General features: G+C 44.7%; 1 protein-coding gene across 1 annotated transcript in view; it reads right to left on the reverse strand.

The window, feature by feature from the left end:
- Nucleotides 1–1,923: 1,923 nt before the first annotated feature.
- dhx36 (DEAH (Asp-Glu-Ala-His) box polypeptide 36) overlaps nucleotides 1,924–24,588 on the reverse strand; it is a 73,505-nt gene continuing 50,840 nt past the window's right edge. Inside the window, exons 15-25 of the mRNA XM_078410511.1 lie at nucleotides 22,131–22,274; nucleotides 19,935–20,052; nucleotides 19,144–19,242; nucleotides 17,945–18,118; nucleotides 15,658–15,744; nucleotides 14,621–14,704; nucleotides 13,614–13,713; nucleotides 12,748–12,838; nucleotides 11,796–11,916; nucleotides 10,546–10,698; nucleotides 1,924–8,826 (exon numbers count right to left, since the gene is read on the reverse strand). Of these exons, the coding sequence (XP_078266637.1) occupies nucleotides 8,653–8,826; nucleotides 10,546–10,698; nucleotides 11,796–11,916; nucleotides 12,748–12,838; nucleotides 13,614–13,713; nucleotides 14,621–14,704; nucleotides 15,658–15,744; nucleotides 17,945–18,118; nucleotides 19,144–19,242; nucleotides 19,935–20,052; nucleotides 22,131–22,274 (1,345 nt within the window). The 3' untranslated portion in view covers nucleotides 1,924–8,652. The remainder of the gene's footprint in view (nucleotides 8,827–10,545; nucleotides 10,699–11,795; nucleotides 11,917–12,747; nucleotides 12,839–13,613; nucleotides 13,714–14,620; nucleotides 14,705–15,657; nucleotides 15,745–17,944; nucleotides 18,119–19,143; nucleotides 19,243–19,934; nucleotides 20,053–22,130; nucleotides 22,275–24,588) is intronic.

Genomic DNA, 24,588 nt, shown 5'->3' on the forward strand with positions numbered 1-24,588 from the left:
CCCCGCAGTCTATGGAGTGACTTCGTAATAGAGCTATAGAGCTACGCAGCACGGAAACAGGCCCTTCAGCCCAAACAAAGGTACCCACCTGAGCTAGTCCCATTAGCCAGAATGTGGCCCACATTCCTTTAAACATTCCCTATCTACGTACCTGAATAAATGTCTTTTAAACATTGTAATTGTATCTGTCTCAGTCACTCCCTCTGGCAGCTCATTCATACACCCACATTCCTTGCATGAAAAACTTGCCTTTCAGGTCCCCTTTAAATTTTCTCCACTCACCTTAAACTTCTGCCCTCATCCACTTTATATAGTCAGAGTCATACAGTGTAGAAACAGATCCTCCTGCACAACTTGCCCACACCGACCAACATGTCCCATCTACACGTCCCACCTGGTTGCATTTGGCCTATGCCCCCCTATACTTGGCCTATCCATGTACCCATGTAATTGTTTCTTACACATTGCAATAGTCCCTGCCTCAACTACCTCGTCCAGCAACTACCTCACCACCCTTTATGTGAAAAGGTTACTCCTCAGATTCCTATTCAATCTTTCCCCCTTCACCTTAAACTTCTGTCGTCTGGTTCTCGATTCCCCAACTCGGGGCAAGAGACTGTGCATCTACCCGATCTATTCCTCTCATGATTTTATACACCTTTACAAGATCACGCCTCATCTTTTTTTGCTCCAGGGTAAACAGTCCCAGTGTATCCAGTTACTCATGAACTCAAGCCCACCAGCCCACCAGCCCAGGCCACATCCTTGTGTCTCAAATATATTTGATATCAAATACCGTCAGTTATTTCTACTTTTTAAACCAGGGTGTTATCCTCAGATTACACAGTACATGAATAATATTTGTTTTTGTATGGCTATCTTGATTATATAAAATGGGCCACTTGAGTGAACAGGGAGATTGTCCTCATAGGTGCTGTGCTCCTGCCACCTAGTGGCAAGTTTTATTCTTAATAAATTTACCATCTTCACTATTTCATAAAAAGGTTTTCTAAAGTTATGGTTCAGGAAACAAGTTGGTCTTATTCTGTTCCAATTTATTCTATATTCAGATAGAGACTTAATAATTTGCCAGAGTGAGACCACGAGGTGGCGCAGCAATAGAGATGCTCCGTTACTGCGCCAGAGACCCAGATTCGATCCTGACTACAGGTGCTGTCTATATGGAGTCTGTACGTTCTCCCTGTGACAACATGGTTTTTTTCCAGGTGCTCCGGTTCCCTCCCACATTCCAAAGACATGTAGGATTGTAGGTTAATTGGCTTCAGTAAAAATTGTAAATTGTCCCTAGTGTGGATAGAACTAGTGATCGCTGGTTGAACGGGGTGATCGCTGGTTAGCACGGACTCAGTGGGCTGAAGGGCCTGTTTCTGCGCCGTCTCTCTACACTAAAGTTGGATTTAAGATGCAGGGTAGCCCTAATCTATTTGAACGATAAAACAGTTTTGAAAGGTTTGACTTTCCCCGTCCCAACAATTCTGAGAGCTGGCGACATGAATCAGATTATGGCTGATTATTTATTCTCCACTATTGTGCTTTAATTTTATAATTAAATACATACAAGATGCTTTTAGCACATGGATTTAAAAAAGGACACAAAGTGCTGGAGTAACTCAGCGGATCAGCAGCATCGCTGGTGAACATGGATAGGTGACGTTTCGGGTCGAGACCCTTCTTCAGACCTTAAGCATAACCCCAACGCACATGATGTGCAGGGAATGGAGGGATATGGATCACGTGCAGGCAGAGGATATTAGTTTAATCTGGCATGGTCGGCACAGTCATTGTGGGCCAAATGGCCTGTTCCACGCTTACCTGATAAAAAAAACAATTATCTCTATTGTTCCACCAACCACCTTGATGCTTTAAGCAAGGAAATCCTGGTGTCCAGTATATCAGGAATAAGAAACAATACAATAATGTGTGGCTAAGACCTTTAATAAAGTTAATGCAAGTTTGTTACATTTCAAGATTCCTTGAACATCTTTCCAAGGAAAAGATGTATAATTGGCTTTCATTAACATGGAGTATTTTAAATGAACACAGGCCAATTCCTTTGCTTATTTGACCTGAACTGTGAAGCAGTAAAATGAAGGCATGCATTTCTAGAACAGCATTCACAACCACAAAATGCCCTGAAGTGATTTACAGCTAGAAGTGTTGTCAGTGTTGTAAAGTTTTATTTAAACATGAGAACCAATTGACATAGAACAAGCTGCTACACATACCAATGAATTAATGGCCTAGAAAGTTGACTTATGTGGCCTTAGTTGAGGGATGAATGTACACCAAATTCCTCTGCTCTTTTTCCAATATTTCAGAAAATGTTCAAGTTCAAATTCCATCTGAGATTAAAAATTCTGGTTCTCTTTGGGACAGCAAAACAGTCTCAGCAAAGGCGGAGAGGATGTTTCCAGTCGTGGGAGAGTCTAGAACCAGAGGGCACAGCCTCAGAATTAAATGAAGTAATTTTAGAATGGAGATGAGGAGGAATTTCTTTAACCAGATGGTGGTGAATCTGTGGGAATGCTTTGCCATAGAGGCTATGTTATTGGGTATTTTTAAAGTGGAGATTGATAGGTCCTTGATTAATAAGGGCACCAAAGGATGCTTTCAAGAGAGAGCTTGATAGAGCTCTTAATGATAGTGGAGGAGGCAGGGGGTATGGGGAGAAGGAAGGAATGGGGTACTGATTGTGAATGATCAGCCATGATCACATTGACTGGCTCGAAGGGCCGAATGGCCTACTCCTGAAACTATTGTCTATTATTATGGGTAAAAGGCAGGAGAATGGGGTTGAGAGGAAAAAATAGATCACCCAGGATCGATTGGCGGAGCAGACTCAATGGGCCAAATGGCCTAATTCTGCTGTGGGATTGTGGCCAAATCCAGTGACGTGGAATCCCATTTCTTCATCCTGTCTTTACACTGCTTAAAAAAAAACCAAATGGTGGGCCATAATCTCTGCCTGAATCACTCAAGAGTTTGTTTGAGGTGGATAGGCTATTGCCAAACAAGGATGCATTGGCAAGGCCAAAAGTAGATTTGGCGAGTTTCACCAAACACTTGCGCTCGGTCACATATGAACTGGAGGAACAGCACCTCATATTCTGCTTGGGTAGCTTACAACCCAATGGCATCAACATTAAATTCTCCAATTTTAGGTAATTAACCTACAAACACCCCTTCCTCTCTCCCCCCCCCCCCCCCCTCACCTTTCATTCCTGTGCCCCACCTGGACTCGTACCAGTTCTCCACTTCCCTCTCCTCTCTACCTCCTCTCTTCCTCTGGCTTCACAAATCGCTCCTCTTCTATCCTTATCTCACACATTTTGTCTTTTCATCTCTGGCCTTTGTCCACCCATCTGCCCAGCAAAACCCTTCCCTCACCTGTATCTTCCGATCACTCACCAGGCATTGGCCTGGCACCACCTCTCTTCCAGCTTTCTTCCCCTCTTCCCCCACCACAATCGGTCTAAAGAAGGCTCATGACACAAAACATCACCTATCCAGACATGCTGCCTGACCCGCTAACTTACTCAAGCACTTTGTGTCTTTTTATAAACCAACATCTGCAGTTTTTTGTGTCTACATGGTAAGTAAATGTTAGCATGGATAAGTTACACACTTATCGACTGAGCAAGCAGCAGGTCAGGGAGCGGAGCCACTTTTGGAGAACAGAAGTCAGTCGATGTCTCAGATTGTTTGGCTTCTGACTAAGGTTCCAGAGTTTGAAACACAAGCTGATTTGATTTTCTGCTCCATACATGCAACCTGATGGGTGGTATGTCAATGCAGCTAGTGGAGCCTCTGCTTCACAGCACCAGAGACCCGGGTCCCACCCTGACAATGGGTGGTGTCTGTGAGGAGTTTGCACGTTCACCCTGTGACTGAGAGTGTCCCTCCCACATTCCAAACACACGTGGGTCGGTGGGTTAACAACACAAATTTCCCCCAGCATGTGGGAGTGGGGTAGAATTTCGTGGGAGTTGAGTTCAGTTTTCAGTTTAGAGATACAGCGCGAAAACCGGCCCTTCAGCCCACTGAATCCACGCCGACCAGCGATCCCTGCTCACTAACACTACCCTACACAAACTAGGGACAATTTACCAAGCCAATTAGCCAACAAACCTGCACACCTTTGGAGGTGGGAGAAAACCAAAGCACCCACATGGTCACGGGGAGAACGTACAAACTGGCCGTACAGCCAGCCCCTTTAGTCAGGATCGAACCCAGGTCTCTGGCACTGCAAGACAGCCACTCTACTGCTGTGCCACCGAATTGATGAGAATGTGGGGAGTGTTATAAAATGGGTTACACAAAACCGGCCTGGTAGTCCAAAGGTCCTGTTTCCGTGCTGCATCTATCGATTACTGATGTTGATTTGCAACTGGCTGCAGATTTATCTTTGGTGCTCTAACTGGTGAACTTTTGCTTTTGTTGTACCACAATCAGAATCAGGCAACAAAATGCTTCCCTTACACGTCTGGCTGTCTGTTTACCAGCTAAGGAAGAAGAAAAAGGGGTAATAATTTCTCGATTGGTAAGGGATGTCAACTGTTACGAGGAGGAGGCAGGAGAATGAGATTGAGGGAAAAATAGATCAGTCATGATCGTATGGTGGAATAGATCGATGGGCCAAATGGCCTAACTCTGCTCTTATGTCTTACGGTCTAAAGAATTCTTTGGGTATTTGGTTATATGAATGCATGAAAACATAAGTCAGGACTGCCATTCCACTCCTCAAGACCCAACAATCTTAATCATTTGAGATACAACAGTAAATTGTTGGCAGGCAAAAATCAAAAGGAAATTTGAGTACAGCAAGGATTTTAATGAATGGGAAAAGCACATATGCTCGCATTACGTTAAAAAAACCCCAGCTCTTGTATCTTATAAACTGTCACAGAAATAAATACTATTTGGAAAACGGAGGAACATTCAAGCTAGAACTTCTACGAAATTACAAAAAAATATTTATCCACTTACCAGGAATGGTAATGGTGACAGTATGAGAGAAGGCATTGGACATTTTGACAGCACTAGCAGTCGTTTCCATTTCATTTATCCTGATATCTCAGGTAGACAGCCTGATTAACCATTACAAGCAGTAAGCTTAAATCTCCCACTTAGTCACCCTGTGCTTCACCAATGCTGCTTCCTTTCCTTGCCCGTCCTGATACAAGGTGACAAGGGTGGTCTTGAACCTTTCTGCTCAATGTCCAGCATTTCTCTTCAAGTTCAACCACCGGCTCTCTGGCAGAACAACCACGGTGTTCCACCATTCATCGATGGGCCATGGCAAGCTGGTGACGGAAGTGATCCAAATATCTGGATAACATCCCAAAGGAAAACCTTTGGTTATCAATCCAGATCTCAGTGCTTTGAAAATGGGCTTCCTACAACACCAAATGATTGGGACGAGGAGATGATTCCAAAGCTCGGCGTATGGACTCGAGCCCCGGCTTGGAGTAGAAAGTTAACTGACATTCCTTATACTTTGACTAACCATTTGCTCAGAGATTGATAGTGTGACCGTTTTGGTCATTTTTCATTTACAGCAGCCGGCTTTTGAGCTACACATTTGTGTAAACACTTGTTATTTTCATTTAGTTTAGAGGTACAGTGGGGAATCGGGCCACCGAGTCAACCAGTGATCACCCCAAACACTAGCACTATCCCACACATTACAGATCATTTACAATTTTACCAAAGCCAATTAACTTACAAACCTGTACGTCTTTGAAATGTGGGAGCAAACCGGAGCACCCGGAGAAAACCCACACGGTCACGGGGAAAATGTGCAAACTCCGTACAGACAGCACCCGCAGTCGGTATCGAGCCCAGGTCACTGTGAGGGAGCAGGTCTACCAATGCCCTGCCCAAGTTATGCCCAGACGTGCCACACTTCGTAGACTGCCTACATGGTTTGGTGATGGTGGGTGAAAACAGGTAATACAGAGATGCAATTGCATCCTAATCAGGATTCTAATTAGCCCTTAATCAGGCTTGAAAAACCACTACAGAGCAACCAATCGATCAAGCTCAACATATCCACGTAGAGGAAGTTCTTAAATGACAGTTCATTTATAGGAAGCACCTCCTTTTCCAGAAACAATCCCAAATGCTTGAATCGCTTTATCTTGCAAAAGTTATCAGCACTTGGGATTGTTCAACAGCCAATTTGTACATAGAAGTTCTGCCAAAGGCACTGAGTTGATCGGAAATTTTGTGGATGCAAGGAACTGCAGATGCTGGTTTACACAAAATAAAGTGCTGCAGTAACTTGGCAGGTTGGGTAGCATCTCTGGAGGACATGGATAGGCGATGCTTCAGGTCTGAAGCAGTGTGCGACCCAAATCATTGCTAATCCACGTTCTCCAGAGGTGCTGCCTGACCCGCTGACATACTCCAGCACTTTGTAAAATGACTTAGGTTCTTGGTTCACTGCTGCTGGGGCTGTTGTTGTGCCAGAGCACCAGGACTCTGCTCTCCTTTAGTTTCCAAAATGGCCGCAAGCGAGGGAACATGTCTTCTCGGCCACATCTACTGGCATCCCCAATCCCTAACCCTCACATTGCACAGAAGGAAGACTGCAAGCCTCACTATCGTGACAATGTCTGTGCGTTGGGCTCCAATAGGGTAGATCGTCCGCAGCTACTGGTCTGCTCTCAAATGCCACAAGACAAAGTCCTAATGGGTAGTAGAGGCATAATCCTGCAACATTGGCAAATTGAACATTAGGCATAGTCACAATCTTGACTGGACAGTATGTCTGCAGTCAATGGCAACAGAAGGCAATTTTAAGACACAAATCTAACCTCGCCACATCCCAATCCAAGCAACAACAAAAAATTGACTCTTAAAATTCAAGAGTTAAACTGCATTGCAAAATTACACAAGACTGTGTCATGCCCACTACGATTAGAATTTAATCATACTCTACGATATCAAGGAAACAGACAGGGACGAGAGATGTAAACTATCATTGAGGAGCGGGGAAACACAAGGAACTGCAGATGCTAGAATCATAAACAAAAACAGCGTTGGAGGAACTCAGTGTTCCAATTTGAAGATGGGTCCTGACGTGAAACGGCGTCTTTCCATTCCCTCTACAGATGCTGCCTGACCCACTGAATTCCTCCAGCACTGTGTTTTATATCAGAAGAGAATGTGGGGCAATGGCAGTCTCAGAATCAGAGGCTGGTCTTTCAAGAGGGAAGCATGCAGTGTTTGGAACCCTTCTCTACAGACTTACATTGATCCTAGAATTGGCATCTAGTGGATTATGAATAACCTAAAGTGTGAGGGACAAGGGTGGGTAGATGTGGATCACAGATCAGCCATTATACAGTGAATGGTAAAACAAATTTGAGGGGTTAAAAAGGCTACGTCTAATTCCTACAATTGAGGGTCACAGTCTGAAATGGAGCCCAATCATACTAGGTAGGTCAGTGAGATAAAGCATGGAGGAAGGTCTTTTGGGCCTTCGATGACCATCAAATATGTACTTGTTAATAGATATCCGACACCGATCCCGTATTTCTTTATTTACTTGCACCACATCTCCATCAACTCCCCCCAGATTTAGGCGGCAACTTTAACCTGTTTTGTTCACCAGGAAGCTGATGAGACCGAACAAATGTTGGCCTAAATTAACCCTTGCCGCACACCAATCATCCACTAAAGTCAAACATGAGGGAGTGTAAAACCATCTATCCACTCCCTTCAGGTTAACCAGCAAAATAGGTTAAAAAATACCCCATCACCACTCTCTTCTATAATGGTGGAGTACAGATATTATAGAAGAGAGAGATCCCATAGAGGACTTTTTCCAATAGTGCACGAGTGGTTGCTGGAGACAATGGAGGCATTCCTTGTATGTGAGAAACTGCACTGGAAGTATCATGCCCAATGGATTACCGTATCTATTAAGGGTGGGGAGGAAAAAAGTACCGGCCTCCACGTTTTTCATGCAATAACTTGCTGCGATAAATAAACCAGAGGAATCAAGTCTGCTGAACCATTTCTGAATGATCTAATATCACAAAAATGCATGTGGAAATGAAACAACAATGGAGATACAGATGGTCCAACATTAACTAACCTGCCCTCATCTGCACAAATGGGTTAATGTCCTGGGTTTTATGATTTTTGGTTGGGGCCCCTACATGAGCATTTTCACACATTACTAAGCCTTGCCTTGGTTTCGGTGTTGTTCGAGCTGCTAGTTTTATTCTAAAGGTGAAAACTAACCTCAGGTTTTCTTCGATGGGATAGGGAATGCTTTCAGACTCTGATTGGAATGGAAAAGCTCTGCACCATCTCTACATATCCAGACACAATTAGTGAAGAGATCTACCGCTCTACCTTCTCACCTAACCTCCCGCAGCTCTAAATCCCCTAATCTCTACTAGAAGGCAATTACGCTTCTTAACACACCAGGCATTTTATTCTATGCATTATGGCCGTCGCGGTCTTTCCAATGAGACCTCCAGGGGATATCTTTCCAAACATCTTTTCAAGATAGCCAAAAAAAAGGGATTAACGACACAAAACAACTCAGCACTTGTGAGATATGAAACACTGTTTCAGGATCAGCCTCTTCAGAATCCATTCGCAGGGATCACAGCTTCAGCAGCTCTGGAATCGAGGTGTGTAGTTCTTTGCGCTTGTGTTATCTTGCGTGGTTATCAAGTCTATGATTGCTGACAGGACAGCACAGTCTTTCGAGCGGTTGTTCCAATCCACAGGACGGGGCTTCTTTATCTTCTCTTGTAGAAGGGCATCAAGTTCCCTTTTCAAGTCCTATAACGAGAGACAGACTTCAGTGCGAATACTGAGCGCCGATCTTACAACCCAAGGCTACAACACCCCAGTCACTTAATCAAGGACCAGTCACCCCCTCTTCCCCCCCCCCCCCCCCCTCACCCATCAAGCAAGAGGTACAGAAGTGTGAAAATGCAAACCTTCAGATTCAGGGACAATTTATTCCCAGCTGTTATCACCATCCTTTCACCATCTAGAGTACAGTCCTGACCCTACAATCTACCTCATTGGAAACCCTCGGACTATCTTTAATTGGACTTTACTGGACATTGTCTTGCACTAAACGTTATTCCCTTCATCGTGTATCTGTACACTGTAGACGGCTTGATTGTAATCATGTGTGGTCTTTCTGCTGACTGGATAGCACGCAACAAAAAAAGCTTTTCGCTGTACCTTTGTACACTATAACAAATGAACATCTTGGTTAATCCTTCAATTAATTTAGTTTTATTTTAAAGATACAGTGTGGACACCGGCCCTTCACCCTACGCCCACCATTGAGCACCCGTACACTAGTTCTATCCTACAAACAAGGGTCAATTTACAGAAGCTAATTAACCTACAAACCTGCACGTCTTTGAGATGTGGGAGGAAACCGGAGCACCCGGAGTAAACCCAAGAGGTCACAAGGAGTCACTGTACAAACTACGTACAGATAGCACATAGAACATTGGAAAATGATCACTAATGCATCCACGATTTCTAGGGCCACCTCCTTGAGTACTCTGGGATGCGGACCATCAGGGCCTGGGGATTTATCTGCCTTCAGTCCCAACAGTTTACCTAACACCATTTCCTGACTAATGTGGATTCCCTTCGGTTCCTCCCTCCCACTAGATCCTCAGTCCCCTAGTATTTCTGGGAGATTGTTTGTGTCTTCCTTAGTGAAGACAGAACTAAAGTACTCATTTAACTGGTCTGCCATTTCTTTGTTACCCATTATAAATTCAATATAGATTGGGCCAAATTGGTTGGCCCAATCTATATGTAGATTAAAGTCACCCATGATAACTGCTGTACCTTTGGTACACGCATCCCTAATTTCCCGTTTAATGCTATTCCTAACCTCCCTACTACTGTTTGGTGGTCTGTATACAACTCCAACAAGCGTTTTCTGCCCTTGGCTATTGCACAGTTCTACCCATACAGATTCTACAGCATCCAAGCGGATGTCGCTCTTTCCTATTGCATTAATTTACTCTTTAACCTTCAATGCCATCTTCCCTTCTGCCACCTCATCTTCCCTTCTGCCTATCCTTCCTGAATATTGAGTACCCCTGCATATTGAGCTCCCAGACTTGGTCACCCTGGAGCCATGTCTCTGTAATCCCAATTATATCATATTCGTCATCTACTAGCTGCGCATTCAATCCATCCACCTTATTACGAATGCTCCTCTCATTAAGGCACAAAGCTTTCAGGTTTGTTTTTCTTTTCTCCCTTCTACCTTTTGCTTCTGTCCTCCTTTTACGGCCCTCTGTCTCCTTGCATTGGTTCCCATCCCCCTGCCCTGTTAGTTTAAACATGACCTTTCCTACACTCTCTTTGCCGTTAGCTGCACGCATACGCTTCCACGTTGTTGACCCCACCCCACCCCCGCCACATTAGCACAATACTTTACACTTCAAGACCTACAACATTAATGAACAATCTACCTTGGTTTGAACTTCAATCCTTTGGCAATACATTTTTGTTTACCTTTACTAAATGGGCTATTCGGGATGGTGACTGGAATACAATCCACTCATCGACAGCGATGGTTTCTTGGTCCTTCTCTTTCTGTATCGAGATATCGCCTCCAAAGAAGAGGAGAGAGTACGGGGACACCTCAGTGCAATCATACAGGTAGATCTGTAAGGCAATCAAAACACCAAGCAAGTCAGCAATAACTCGTGGAACTCCATCAATACTGGACTCTCAAACGTTGTAAAGCCTGGGAGCAGGCTCATCGGCTCAATCTGCCCATGCTGCCTCATCTAAGCTCGTCACATTTGCCGCGTTTGACCCATATCCCTCTTAACTTTTCCTATCCATGCACCTGTCCAAATGACGTTTAAATATTGGCATAGTACAACAAAAGAGAGGGGCAAAGTTTAAAGGAAATAGACCAAGTGGACCCATTGGGCCCAAACCTCTCCTGCATTGGTGCAGCACGCTCTCCTCCCCCCCCTCCCCTCCCCTCCCCCCACTCCATCCCCCTTAACCCCCCTTATCCTCCCTCCCTCCCCCCCCTCCCTCCCTCCCTAGGAGATAGATTTAAATTTTAAAATGTGAATAACTTAAAAAATATAACACCGATTTCAATGAAACGTCTTCCATTAGCACCAAAGGGACGCCTAAAATTGTCACTATCGTGTACCGTTTTGGCTGTAGTTCAGGAACAAAGAAATAAACAAACGAGAGTTTTAGTATATAGATGTGCAGGGTATCTGTGTGTTTTTGTTACACACAGAAAGTTATGGGTGCCTGGAATGTACGGCCATGTGCGGTGGTGGAGGCAGATACGAAAGTGGCGTTCAAGAGCAATTTTAGATAGGTCCTGGATGTTCTGGGAATGGAGCGATACGGATCACATACAGGCAGAGAGAGGTTAGTTTAATTTGGCATCATGGTTGGCAAAGACATTGTGGGCTGAAGGGCCTGGTCATGAAATGCAGTGCTCTAGAACATGGAATAGTACAGCACAAGAAAGTCCGTGCTGAACATGATGCCAAGATAAACTAATCTCCTTGACCTGGTCCTGTGCTGTACTGTTCAATGTGACCAAGGGGAGCAGAAACATCGAAGGCTACAGGTAGCAGGCTGGGCAGGTAACGATACTTATACGCATCTTACACACCAGTGACTCTCACACCCATACACACACTGCTTGTACGCATCGTATACACCAATGATTCTCACACGGCTTGTATGCACCTTACACAACAATGCCTCACACCAATACTCACACTGCTTGTACGCATCTTCAGGTGGTAGATGAGCCAGCTGTGCTGGAAATCCCCTTCCTCTGCATTCACTGACTTTGGATGAATGTTCACCCGGCCATCAGACTTGGTGAAGACCTTTGCCCTGTAAGCGAACCACAAGACCATGAGAATGCAGCCATGGAGACAGCAAGTCCCTCCAAAGACACATCGACCTCTGCCATTGAGGAAATGTCCACTGAAATATAGTGAACCGTTGTTCTCATTGCAATTACTCTATTTAAACCCCAGCCCGAGGTGACATAGAGAAGAAGAGGCTATCCATTGAAAATCAGCACCAAATCTCTTTGTATTTTTCCTTTCCTGCAATTTAATTTAGAGATACATGATGATCAATTTGACCATTAATTTACCGCTCACACTAATCCTGTAATTTGCCTCCATGGATGTTGTTTGTCCCACTGAGTTCCTCCAACGGTTTGTTTTTTTGCTTACTAATAACCTGGCCTGGGAGAGAAGTCAGAGCGTGTACATGCATTTGTCTGTTTGTTTAGTGGAAATAAGTGTGTTCACAAGAATGCACACAAGCCCATGAAAATAATCTCAAGGACAGTAGACAAACATGCACAAATCAGAAAGGCCACAGTGGGCAGCACGGTGGCGCAGCGGTAGAGTTGTTGCCTTACAACGCCGGAGACCGGGTTCGATCCTGACTACAGGTGCTGTCTGTACGGAGTTGGTACGTTCGCCCTGTGATAATGGGCTTTTCCCGGGTGCTCCGGTTTCCTCCCACATCCCAAAGACGTGCGTACGGGTTTGTAGGTTAAATGGCCTAGTAGGTAAATTGTCCGTCGTGTGTAGGATAGATGTAGCATACGGGGATCACTGATCGGCGCTGACACAGTGGACCAAAGGGCCTGTTTCTACACTGTATCTCTAAAACTGAACTAAGCCAAATAAAATAAAATTCTCTCACATTTTCCGTTTCTTGCTGAAACTCGGCCGGATTTTTGCCACCTTGGGATACAAGCCCGCACAGACCACAGCTTTAATCAGCTTCTCGTTGTCTGTCAAAAAAGAACAGATATTTATATGACAGGAGGAAAGGGCAGAGAGACAGGGGAGGAGATTCACAGGCAATAGGCAACAACCCCCCTCGCCCTTTCGCACCACCCCTCCCCTGTGCACCACCTGGACTCACACCCGTGTCTCCCCTCCACCTACATTTCCTCAACTGGTCTCACAACTCCTCAATCCTTTTGTCTCACAACTTGTCTTTTCATCTCTGGCCTCTGTCCACCCATCTGCCTATCAACCACCCTCCCCATCGCCAGTGTTCACCTATCACTCAAGGCAGACAAAATGCTGGAGTCACTCCAGGTCAGGTAGCATCTCTGACAAAAAGGAATAGGTGGCATTTTCTCCAGAGATGCTGCCTGACCCAGAGTTACTTCAGCATTTTGTGTCTATCTTTGGTGTAAACCAGCATCTGCAGTTCCTTCCTACACACTTAACCTATCACTCGCCTGGCTTTGTCCTGCCTCTCTTCTCTTCCAGCTTTCTCCCCCAAACCCCCTGTAAAATCAGTCTGAAGAAGGGTCCTGACCCGAAACTCCACCTATTCATGTCCTCCGGAGATGCTGCCTGACTCGCTGAGTTACTCTAGCACATGGTGTCTTTTTATGTAAGCCAGCATCTGCGGTTCCTTGCATCCTTGTCATTTCCTTGTCACAGTCATACAATGTGGAAACAGGCCCATCGGTCCAACTTGCCCGCACCGACCTGTTTCAACATCCTTTGATCCCCGCTGACATTTTAACCGAGGCTCCTGCCATTCATTACCTGAGTTTATGTTGGCCTTGGGATCTCTGGGATTCTTGCTGCTGACAAAGCCAGCTACCAGCAGGTGTTCAGCAAACTGCCCTTTCATGTTGTGAAGCATCTGTGGGGATGTAATAAACCACAGGTTGGGGTCATCCACCACTTCAATTCATTTCAGAATACTTTTTAATCACCATTTTCTGGTGGCGAACTCGCCCACAATACTGACACCCTATAATCTTCATTTTGTCTCTGGGGAGACATTGTGGTGCAGCAGTAGAGCTGCTGCCTTACAGCACCAGAGACCGGGGTCCCATCCTGACTGCGGGTGCTGTGTGTAAAGATGGCAAAGTTGGACATCTTTACTGCAATTGTCATTGATGAGGCTGCAGAAAAGATTAACAAGGATGTTGCTAGAACTGATGGGTTGCATTATACGGAGTGACTGAGCAGGCTGGGGCTATTTTCTTTGGATCAAACGGGGCTGAAGGGTGACCTTAAAGAGGTTCATCAAATCATGAGGTGCTCTGTGCAAAGTAGATGATCAGTCTTTTTCCCAGGGGAGATGAGTCAAAAACTAGAGTGGCGCGGTGGCAGAGTAGCTACCTTTCAGCCCCTGAGTAGCGGTAGTATAATATGTTTCTCTCTCTCCCCCCCCCCCCCCCACCTCAATCAGTCTGAAGAAGGGTGTTGACCCACGTCAGCTACCCATGTTATCCAGACATGCTGCTTGACCTGCTGAGTTACTCCAGCACTTGTATTGAAGAAGGGTGTTGACCCACGTCAGCTACCCATGTTATCCAGACATGCTGCTTGACTTGCTGAGTTACTCCAGCACTTGTATTGAAGAAGGGTGTTGACCCACGTCAGCTACCCATGTTATCCAGACATGCTGCTTGACCTGCTGAGTTACTCCAGCACTTGTATTGTCCTGCATTTAATCTAGGTATTCAATTTATTTGTACCTCAACTCCATTAACCAGCATCTGCAGTTCCTTATTTCTACATTACTTCAGGAATCCATTTACCTGAAGATTGTTTGGAGAAAGGAAATACTCCCAGCAGTAATCCCGCTCTGATCTGAATCCTCGCCTTTTAGCTTCTTCCCAGCCCTGGAAATAAAGGCACACATCAAACAAGGCAGCACACGCTGATTGCTGTAATAAACTAAATATCGACTGGATCACCTTCGGAAAACTCCTTCAAGAGGAGGAATGCTTCAAGAGAAACTCGGCTCACCAAATTTAAATAAACATTCAAAAAGTTAAACTAAAACAGGGAATCAACCCTATGCAGGGGGATAGAGGAAGAGAAAACTAGGAAACAAGGGGAGCCACATACATAGAAATAGAAAAAAAAGAAAAAATACCCACGGCAAAATAATGCTAAGGGGATTAAGAATTGTAAAAATCCTAAAACTGCTCAAGCAACATTTGTGGAGGGAATGGACAGGGAGGGGGAAGGACCTTCTTCAGATTCCCTCCACAGATGCTGCCTGGCCTGCTGAGTTCCTCCAGCAGTTTTTTTCAAGGTTTCCAGCTTCTTGTGTCTCCAGTCCTAAATGCTGTGCGTCTTAAAGCTTGTCTTCATGGAGTTTGCATCTTCTCCCTGTGACTCGCAAGGGTTTTCTCCGAGACCTTCGGTTTCCTTACACACTCCAAGGACGTGCAAGTTTGTAGGTTCATCGGCTTGGTATAAATGTAAATTGTCCCTAGTGTGTGTCGGATAGTGTTAGTGTGCGGGGGGATCACTGGTCAGTGATGGGCTCGGTAGGCTGAAGGGCTCATTTCCACGCTATATCTCTAAACTAAACATTCACAATAAAAAGTGAACAAATTAAGCGTACAAATAGATGTAAACTCCTCATGATATAGTTAGGATTATGGAGACGTGACACTGGCGTGTCATGGATGGGAACTGAAGATTCACGATCGCCGGTTGGCGCGGACTCGGTGGACCAAAGGGCCTGTTTCCGTACTGTCTCTTAAGTCTAAAGATGCTGAATGACCTGCTACTCCTAGAGCACTTAGTATTCCTGTTACAGCTTCCCTGCAGTCATACATACCTTAAACGCGTTGACAACAGTAAGATGGTCGCTGCGGGTTTGCTTGGACAACTCTCGACGTTTTGCATCCGCCACTTTCTCTTTACCCTGCCACCGACACCGAAACAGGAAGGTTAGACAAAAGCCATTTAATCATAATCATCTTTATAATCATACTTTATTAGCCAAGTATGTTTTGCACCATGAGGAATTTCATTTGCCATACATGCCAATAAAAAGCAACAGAGCACACAATTTTTTTTTTAACTTGAACATCCATCACAGCGACTCCTCCACATTCCTCACTGTGATGGAAGACGAAAAAAGGTTCAATCTTCTTCCCTTCATTGTTCTCCCGTGATCGGGAGCCTCGGTCGGGCCTTCTGTTGACGGGACAATCTTGGCTCCCGTAGCTGGCATTCGGGCCCTCCGTGTCAGGCCGATCAAGCTCCTGCATCGGGGGAGGAATCTCAGCTCCACCGCGCCGAGCTATCTGACCCGGGGTCGGGGCTAGTCGAACCTTCTGCGTCTTTGGAGCTTCCCGACATCTGTCTCAACCCCAGACGGCGAGCTCCTCGATGGTGAAGTCTGCAGGTCGTGGTTGGATCCTCGATCCCAGGCAAGGGATCGCAGGCTCCGATGGCAAGTCTACGGCCCGCGGTGGGGCTCAAAGTCAGTCCCGAGCAAGGCCACCAGTTCCATGATGTTAGGCCGCAGAGCGACCGGAGATACGATCCGGAAAACAATCGCATCACTGGCAAGGTAAGTGATTGGAAAAAAGTTCCCCCCGACCCCCCACATAAAACAAACCAGAGAGCATTAACACAAACTTTAAAAACACAAACTAAATCACCAGTGGAATGCTGTCTTGCCACACAAACAACTTCAAGCCTCCTGTCCCAACTATCATTTTAGGAAAGAAGGATCATCCTCAATAAAACGCAAACTACAAGATCCTATGAAAATAGCTTACATGACATTCCCCTCTCCAGTCCAATTACATGAACTACACCACACTGCAGAAGTAACTTAGTGTCTCAAGTGAAAAGATATTTGGACAACAGTTCTTTCTGTTCAATTTCCTGAGAGTAGGTATATTCAGAGGTACGAATGCCTTACTATGGTTACGTGTTTCAGTAACATGTGAGCCTTCCTAGCTTTCTTTCCCCCATCCCAGCAATCAGACTGAAGCAGGGATCCCACCCAAAACATCACCTATCAACGTTCTCCAGGAATGCTGCCTGACCCACTGAATTCCTCCAGCACTTTTCGTCATTCCTCTGTAAACCAGCATCTGCAGTTCCTTGTTTCTACATGGTAGCCCCAAGTCTGCTTCAAGTAGCTTCATAGAAATTCAACGTCCATCCAAGAACAGAAAGCCATTCGCCTCCTTGAGCCTGTTGTATAACTCATCTACGACATGGTTGGCAGCACCAATATTCAATGTGCCTATATCTGGCTTATTTACTCTAAATGATTTGGCTAAGTATGAAATTTAAGCAGCTTTGGAATTTTCAAAGAAGCCCTATAATCGAATGTTTTTTGAGACAATTCGACGCCCACTTCTATTATCTTTTGTGTGAAGGACCATTTCACCCATAAAGAGCCCATTTACCAAGGTTATATCTCGAAAGACAAGACGATTAGGAAATAAGAGCAGGAGTTGGCCATTCAGCCCCTCAAGCCTGCCCCACCATTCAATATGGTCATCGCAGTCACAGTGGCGCAGCGGTAGAGTTGCCTGTCAAATGTGTGTGTGTGCGCACATGCGCGTCTATATATATATATTTGTTTTTACACACATGTTCATCAGTCATAGGAGCAGAATTAGGCCATTGAACCCATTAAATCTACTCCGCCGTTCAATCATGGCTGATCTATCTTTCCCTCTCAGCCCCATTCTCCTGCCTTCTCCCCATAATCTTTGACCCCTTCTTAATCAAGAACACGTCAATCTCCGCTTTAAAAATACCCAAAGATGGGGTCTCCACGGATGTCAGTGGCAATAAATTCCACAGATTCACCACCCCCAGGTTAAAGAAATCCCTCATCTCCCTTCTAAAGGTACGTCCTTTTAATCTGAGAATGAATTCAAGCAGTTCTTTCGTTCTTGATAGGACAACCTTTGTTCTGGACTTCTCCTCCTTCCCCTCTAAAACTACTTTTCTTTCTATCTTTCTATCTAATCATTTAATTAAGCTTTAACCACACAGTGTGATCACTCCTTGGTCTTCTACACCTGAGAGCAAGCCAGTCCATGCCCTGTTTCAGTCTGACTATCATTCCAGAAATAACTATGATACTTTACCAATGGGATGACAAATGGATCCTTGAAGCTGAGACTGGTGGCGATGGTGAGGACAGGATCCAAGCAGCACAACAACGCCCCAAACAGGATCATTTTCCCAATGTGCGGCTCAACTGGCAGACGGGCTAAATGGACACCGAGTGCCGTCAGCTCTTCGTCCCTGTCCAAGGCGTTCTGAAAAAGAAAGGAAAATAAAATTAACATTTTATAACTTTCAATAAGCCCCACATGATCCTGTACAAAAGGGGGAGGGGGAGGGAGAACGTTAATAGAAGCAATCTTCTTTGCTCTACATATCTGTAGACTTGCCCATTGGGGTTATAATCACCTGCAAATCGGCACATGAGAGAGGGCATAGCTATAAGGTGAGGGGGACAAAGTTGAAAGATGATGTGCAAGGTAAGATTTTCTTAACACAGAGGGCCTGGAATGCAGATACGATAGTGGCGTATAATAGACCTTAGGATGGGCATATAGATATGCAGGGAATAGAGGGATGTGGATCATGTGTGCAGCCAGATAAGAGTTGGTCTTGGCTTCATGTTGGGCAAAGACATTGTGGATCGATGGGCCTGTTCTTGTCCTATACTCTTCCATGTTAAAGTTCCAGGTGGATGACTACTACTGAAAGGCAAGGGTGTGACTATCGACCCTGCTCCATGTCCTCCAGAGATGCTACCTGTCCCGCTGAGTTACTCCAGCACTTTGTGTTTTACTCACAAACATAACATCTGCAGTTCCTTGTGCCCCCATTACACTGCTTAGTTTCAGTTTTAGAGATACAGCATGGAAACAGGCCTTTCGGTCCATGGATTCCTTGCCGGCCAGCCATCACCCGTACACTAGTTCTACCATATACACGAGGAACAATGTACAGAAACCAATTAACCTACAAACCTGCATGTCTTTGGAATGTGGGAGGAAACTGGAACACCCAGTGAGAACCCATGGTCACGGGGAAAACGTGCAAACTCTGTATAGACAACACCCATAATAAGATCGAATCTGGGTCTCTGACACTGTAAAGCAGCAACTCTACCGCTGCGCCACTATGGTCCTACTGCACTACTTCTGTGCTGTAGCAAGAAACTTCAAAAAGGGGGTAAAAATTATTTGTGACAGATCTATACTTGTGCAGTTAGACATGGGAGGGGCTGCCGGGTGCCATTCAAAGTCATCCTGTCCATTTAATTACTTACCAACTCTTTAAGGTGGTTCACAGCCAGAAAAACTGCTTCCTTTGATGGAGGCTGCATTGCCTTTTCCAGGAATTGGGCAATTTGACCAAGGTGCAAAATCTACAATTATATGAAAGGAAAAGAGCATTTAACAAATCGTAAACAAAAATTAAAGAAAAAAACATATGTTGGTGATTTGAAATAAAAACAGAAAATGCCAGACACTCAGCAGGACAGTCAGCATCTGTGGAAAGAGAAACAGATAATATTTCAGGTACAGGATCCCTATTAACAACTGGGAAAGAGAGGAAAAAGGGAACTTGCACTCCCAAGAAACACCAAGAGCTGAAGTAACTCAGTGGGTCAGGCAGCATCTATCTCATCCACTGTTCTATATGTGGAGTCCTATATACCGTTGGGAAGGGGGGTGGAGGGGAAGAGGAGGGGGGGAACAACTGGAGGTGAGAAAAGACCAGGACAAATCAGGGTTGACAACAGATTACTTCAGGCAGGAAATCACAAAATGCTGGAGTAACTCAGCGGGTCAGGCAGCATCTCAGGAGAGAAGGAATGGGTGACGTTTCGGGTCGAGACCCTTCTTCAGACTCCACTTCAGGAATGGTGGTTCCCTGATAGGCCAATTGTTGGCTAGGGAAGGTGTGATCTCGCTTAGCGTTCTGAGGGGGTGAGATTAGAGTAGGTAAGGGGAGAAGAAAACTGGTGAGATTACAGTGAATTACATTTTCATTTTGCTGAAAACTAAAAATGAGAACGAGAAGGTTAATGGTGAAGAAACAGCAATTATATTTAACCTTGATCTGCAGGCAAAGCTCTTCAAGTGGTGTCCTCATGATTTCAGGTAACTGATAGTCATCGAGAAGGCTCTCTCTCAATCCATTGTACAAGTGGTAGCAGGAACCCGGTTGTACCCTGAAAGGCGACAGTGATTTTTGCTAAGTAGTACCGACAAGATGAATGAACATGCAACATCAGGCACAGTTTCGCCACTATATAAGGTAAGTGAATGACACAATATTTATTGTAAGAAAATAACTGCAGATGCTGGTACAAATCGAAGGTATTTATTCACAAAATGCTGGAGTAACTCAGCAGGTCTGGCAGCATCTCAGGAGAGAAGGAATGGGTGACGTTTCGGGTCGAGACCCTTCTTCAGACAGATGTCAGGGGGCGAGACATAGGTGGAGACAGGAAGACAGTGGGAGATCTGGGAAGGTGGAGGGGAAGAGAGGGACAGAGGTACTATCTAAAGTTGGAGAAGTCAATGTTCATACCACTGGGCTGCAAGCTGCCCAAGCGAAATATGAGGTGCTGTTCCTCCAATTTCCGGTGGGCCTCAGTATGGCACTGGAGGAGGCCCATGACAGAAAGGTCAGACTGGGAATGGGAGGGGGAGTTGAAGAGCTCAGCCACCGGGAGATCAAGTTGGTTAAGGCGGACTGAGCGAAGGTGTTGGGCGAAGCGATCGCCAAGCCTGCGTTTGGTTCCCAGTCTGACCTTTCTGCCATGGGCCTCCTCCAGTGCCATAGTGAGGCCCACCGGAAATTGGAGGAACAGCACCTCATATTTCGCCTGGGCAGCTTGCAGCCCAGTGGTATGAACATTGACTTCTCCAACTTTAGATAGTTCCTCTGTCCTTCTCTCCCCCTCCCCCTTCCCAGATCTCCCACTGTCTTCCTGTCCACACTATATTTATTGAACTGTCTGGAATAGTAAAAAAGCCATTTTATGCGCTGCAACGGCAGCACACTCTCTGCTCAAGGCCATCAAGATGGGATTCAATGTACAGCACGATAAAGCACTGAGATACAAAATAGTGTTTCCATTCATTCACATTCCTGCTTAGATTTCACTGAAGACATTCCTCATTAATAGACCACAATAGTTCAGCGCACGGCGCCAGACAGCTTTCAATTTTACGATTTCCAAGAACGGGAAGTGGTTGCAGGGATAATAAAGAAGATGAGCTCTTTTAAAAAATACATAAATAAACCAAGTTGCTGTGACCTTGAGCACGTTAGCTCAAAAGGATTCAACAGCAACATTTTAAAGTGGGAAATGGAAAATACTTGGAGGAAAATAAATGGAATTAGGTAAGAAAAGGTAAACGGAGTAGAATTGATTGGAAAGCACACTTAGTGACTTATTTTTATTGTATGAGATGGTGGGGTATAGATGGCATGTCTTGTTTTCTTCCATTTCGTTATTGATTATAGAAAATAAATTACATCATCTTTGAAGACATCAATGGTCCCAAAACATAGCTGCTTTAGTATATCGCCGTGGTCTCCAATCATTTTTCTTTCAACGTTAGCTTTCACAAGCTGATTTAATCGACCGTGATCGTAGCTACACAGCCAGTTTTATTATGGACTCACACACCATTGACATATAAATCGACAAACCAGTTAGTTCAATTGCACATTAAATATATTGAATTGCTTACCAATTCAGTTGTCTTTAAAATACATATTCATCACTTGGGATTACAGATAAAAGTATTTAGTATAGAGATTTTAGATTATTTAGATTTAGAGATATAGCGTGGAAACAGGCTCTTCGGCCCACCGGGTCCGCGCCGCCCAGCGATCCCCGCACATTAACACTATCCTACACACACTAGGGACAATTTTTTTACATTTGCCCAGCCAATTAACCTACATACCTGTACGTCTTTGGAGTGTGGGAGGAAACCGAAGATCTTGGAGAAAACCCACGCAGGTCACGGGGAGAATGTACAAACTCCGTACAGAAGGCGCCTGTAGTCAGGATCGAACCCGAGTCTCCGGCGCTGCATTCGCTGTAAGGCAGCAACTCTACCGCTGCGCCACCGTGTCGCCATTGGGCCAAAGGGCTTTGTCCTGTGCTGAATGACTCTATGACTCCCAATGGGACTTAGGTCTACATGTATGCACTGACTGTCCTCTTGAAAGAGTGCGTTGATGCAGTAATTTATTTAACACAAGTTGACATGGAGAAGTCTACTTTACCTTCCAGCTCGACCCTTCCTTTGCTTGGCATTAGCTTTGCTGACCCACTCTGCTGCCATTGTGCTGATGTTGTTTTGGGTGTCGAAGTGAGTCTCTTTTATCTTTCCTCCATCTATCACGTGGACCACGTCATCTATGGTGATACTGGAAGACAAAAGTTTTTGACCAATTTTTTACTGTGGGTTTAAAAAAATAATCCATATTAATGTATTTAATTCACACCTCGTTGCACCAGTGCTTACATGAAAGATCATAATCTCACCTACAGTATTCAGTGCTCCCGATATGGGCTCCTGTACATTAGAGAGACCAATAGTAAACCAGGCAACTGTTTGGCTGAACACTTGCGCTTGGCCCGCCAAGGCCTGCTGGATCTCCCGGTTGCTAACCATTTTAATTCCGCTTCCCAGACTGACCTTTTTGCCCTGGGCATCCTCCATTGCCAGGGTGAAGCTACGAGCAAACTAGAGAAACAGCACCTCATATTCCACTTGGGTATCTTACAACCCAATGGCATGAACATTTCCTACCTCTAGTTTCTTCCCCTCTACTTTCAGTCTGAAGGGTTCTGACCTGAAACGTCACCCATCCTTTTTCTCCAGAGATGCTGACTGACCCGCTGAGTTACTCCAGTACATTGTGTCTGTCTTCGGTATGAACATTGAAATCTCCATTTTATATAATCAACTAACAAACACCCCCATCCCTTTTTTCCCCATCTCTTTCATGTGCCTCACCTGGATGCACTCATTTGTCTCTTTCCCCTTCGTCCTCGACCTATATTCTTTCAAAAAAAGACACAAAGTGCTGGAGTAACTCAGCTAGTCAGGCAGCATCTCCAGAGGATTTGAATAGGTGATGCTTTTGGTGGGACCCTTCCTCAGGATGAAGAAGGGTTTCAACTCGAAACATAACCGTATCCATGTTCTCCAGAGATGGTGTCTGAAGTGTTGAGTTACTCCAGCACTTTGTGTCTATCTGTAAGGCAACATCCACAGTTCCTGGAGTCTATATTTCTCTGATAACCGTACAGATGTACAGGTTTGTTGAAGGTTTAATTGGGAAGCCATTTGTGTTTTAGGACTAGAAAATAGCCTTTATCGGACACATTTACATTCCTTCAAATCGTGATGTGGTTGTGTATGTCCTCGTAAACACAAATGCAATTATCGGGAAGATAGATCGGCTCTCAGGGGGAAAGGAATTGATCAGTTTTGGGTGTGTTGTTCCATTCTTGGTGCACTTGATCTGCTACACAGTCACTTTACAATCCATCAGAGGTTTAGCCATAGCGATTCCAACCTGTCAATGCTAATATAAAATATCGAACGCTTTCCACATCTGTATTCCTGCCTGTAAATGAGATTCATTTACCAATCTCAATTCTTCACTGTATCTGGACAGATAACACATGGGAATGATTCACCAAAATCTATCAATCACAGTGATAACATTTTATACCAACTCAGCCTCAATGGGTTTTTGAGCCAGATTTCCGGGTTTATCCCTTTGATCGAAGGGATTTCTGTCATCACTGAACTGGCCAAATTGAAATGATGGCCCTGGTTTCCTTGCAAATCACACTACCCTGCAGCAAAGGTAAACGTCAATCAGAACAGCAATCTTGGCAAGCACAAGATTTAGGTTGAGATTTGTTATTGTTACGTGTATCGAGGTACGGTGAAAAGCTTTGTTTTGCATGCTATCAGATCAGATAATACTGCACATAAATGCGATCAAGTCAAACTCAATTACATTAGATAGATCAAAAGGGAAAGATACAGAATATAGTCCTCAACATTGCAGCACAACAGTTCCATAGACACAGTCCAATGTCCGCAATGGGGTCGCGATGAATCGGACACGACCCTAGCTTATAGAAGAATCGTTCAGAAGCTTGAAACCGAGGGGAAGAAGTTGTTCCCGAGACTGGTAGGATCCAGCATTGGAGTGTTACCTTATAGGTGGTTGCTGGCAGATCCGTTACCCTGAAAGAATCTGTACCCCGAGATGCAGTGAAAAGCTGTTTTGCGTGCTATCCAAACAGATCAGATATACCATACACAAATACAATCAAGTCAAACTCAATTACAATAGGTAGAGCAAAGGGAAAGATGAAGTGCAGAATATAGCTCTCGAACAAAGAGGAAGACAGAAGACAGTCAGTTCTCAAGCATTTGCTTTAAATGGCCATGAAACTCCTTATAGTTGTTAAGAGAATTGAAATACCACTGATGGCTTGGTTTATAATAATATAAAGCTAAAAACGCTTAAATATGAGGAGACAGTTTTTATGCCATTTTATGTACAGATTTCAAGAGCCTGCTGGCTCATGTTATAAGCTGTCGAATTGCAATCAATAAACGCCAGTTCTACTCACATCCTAGGATGGCTGTTACCTGTGAATGAAATGATTTATTGCATCTGGTTTTAAATTTTAAACATCCCAATGGTAATA

This window comes from Rhinoraja longicauda, chromosome 13, assembly GCF_053455715.1.
Source record: "Rhinoraja longicauda isolate Sanriku21f chromosome 13, sRhiLon1.1, whole genome shotgun sequence".
In the NCBI taxonomy this organism is placed as follows: Eukaryota; Metazoa; Chordata; class Chondrichthyes; order Rajiformes; family Arhynchobatidae; genus Rhinoraja; species Rhinoraja longicauda.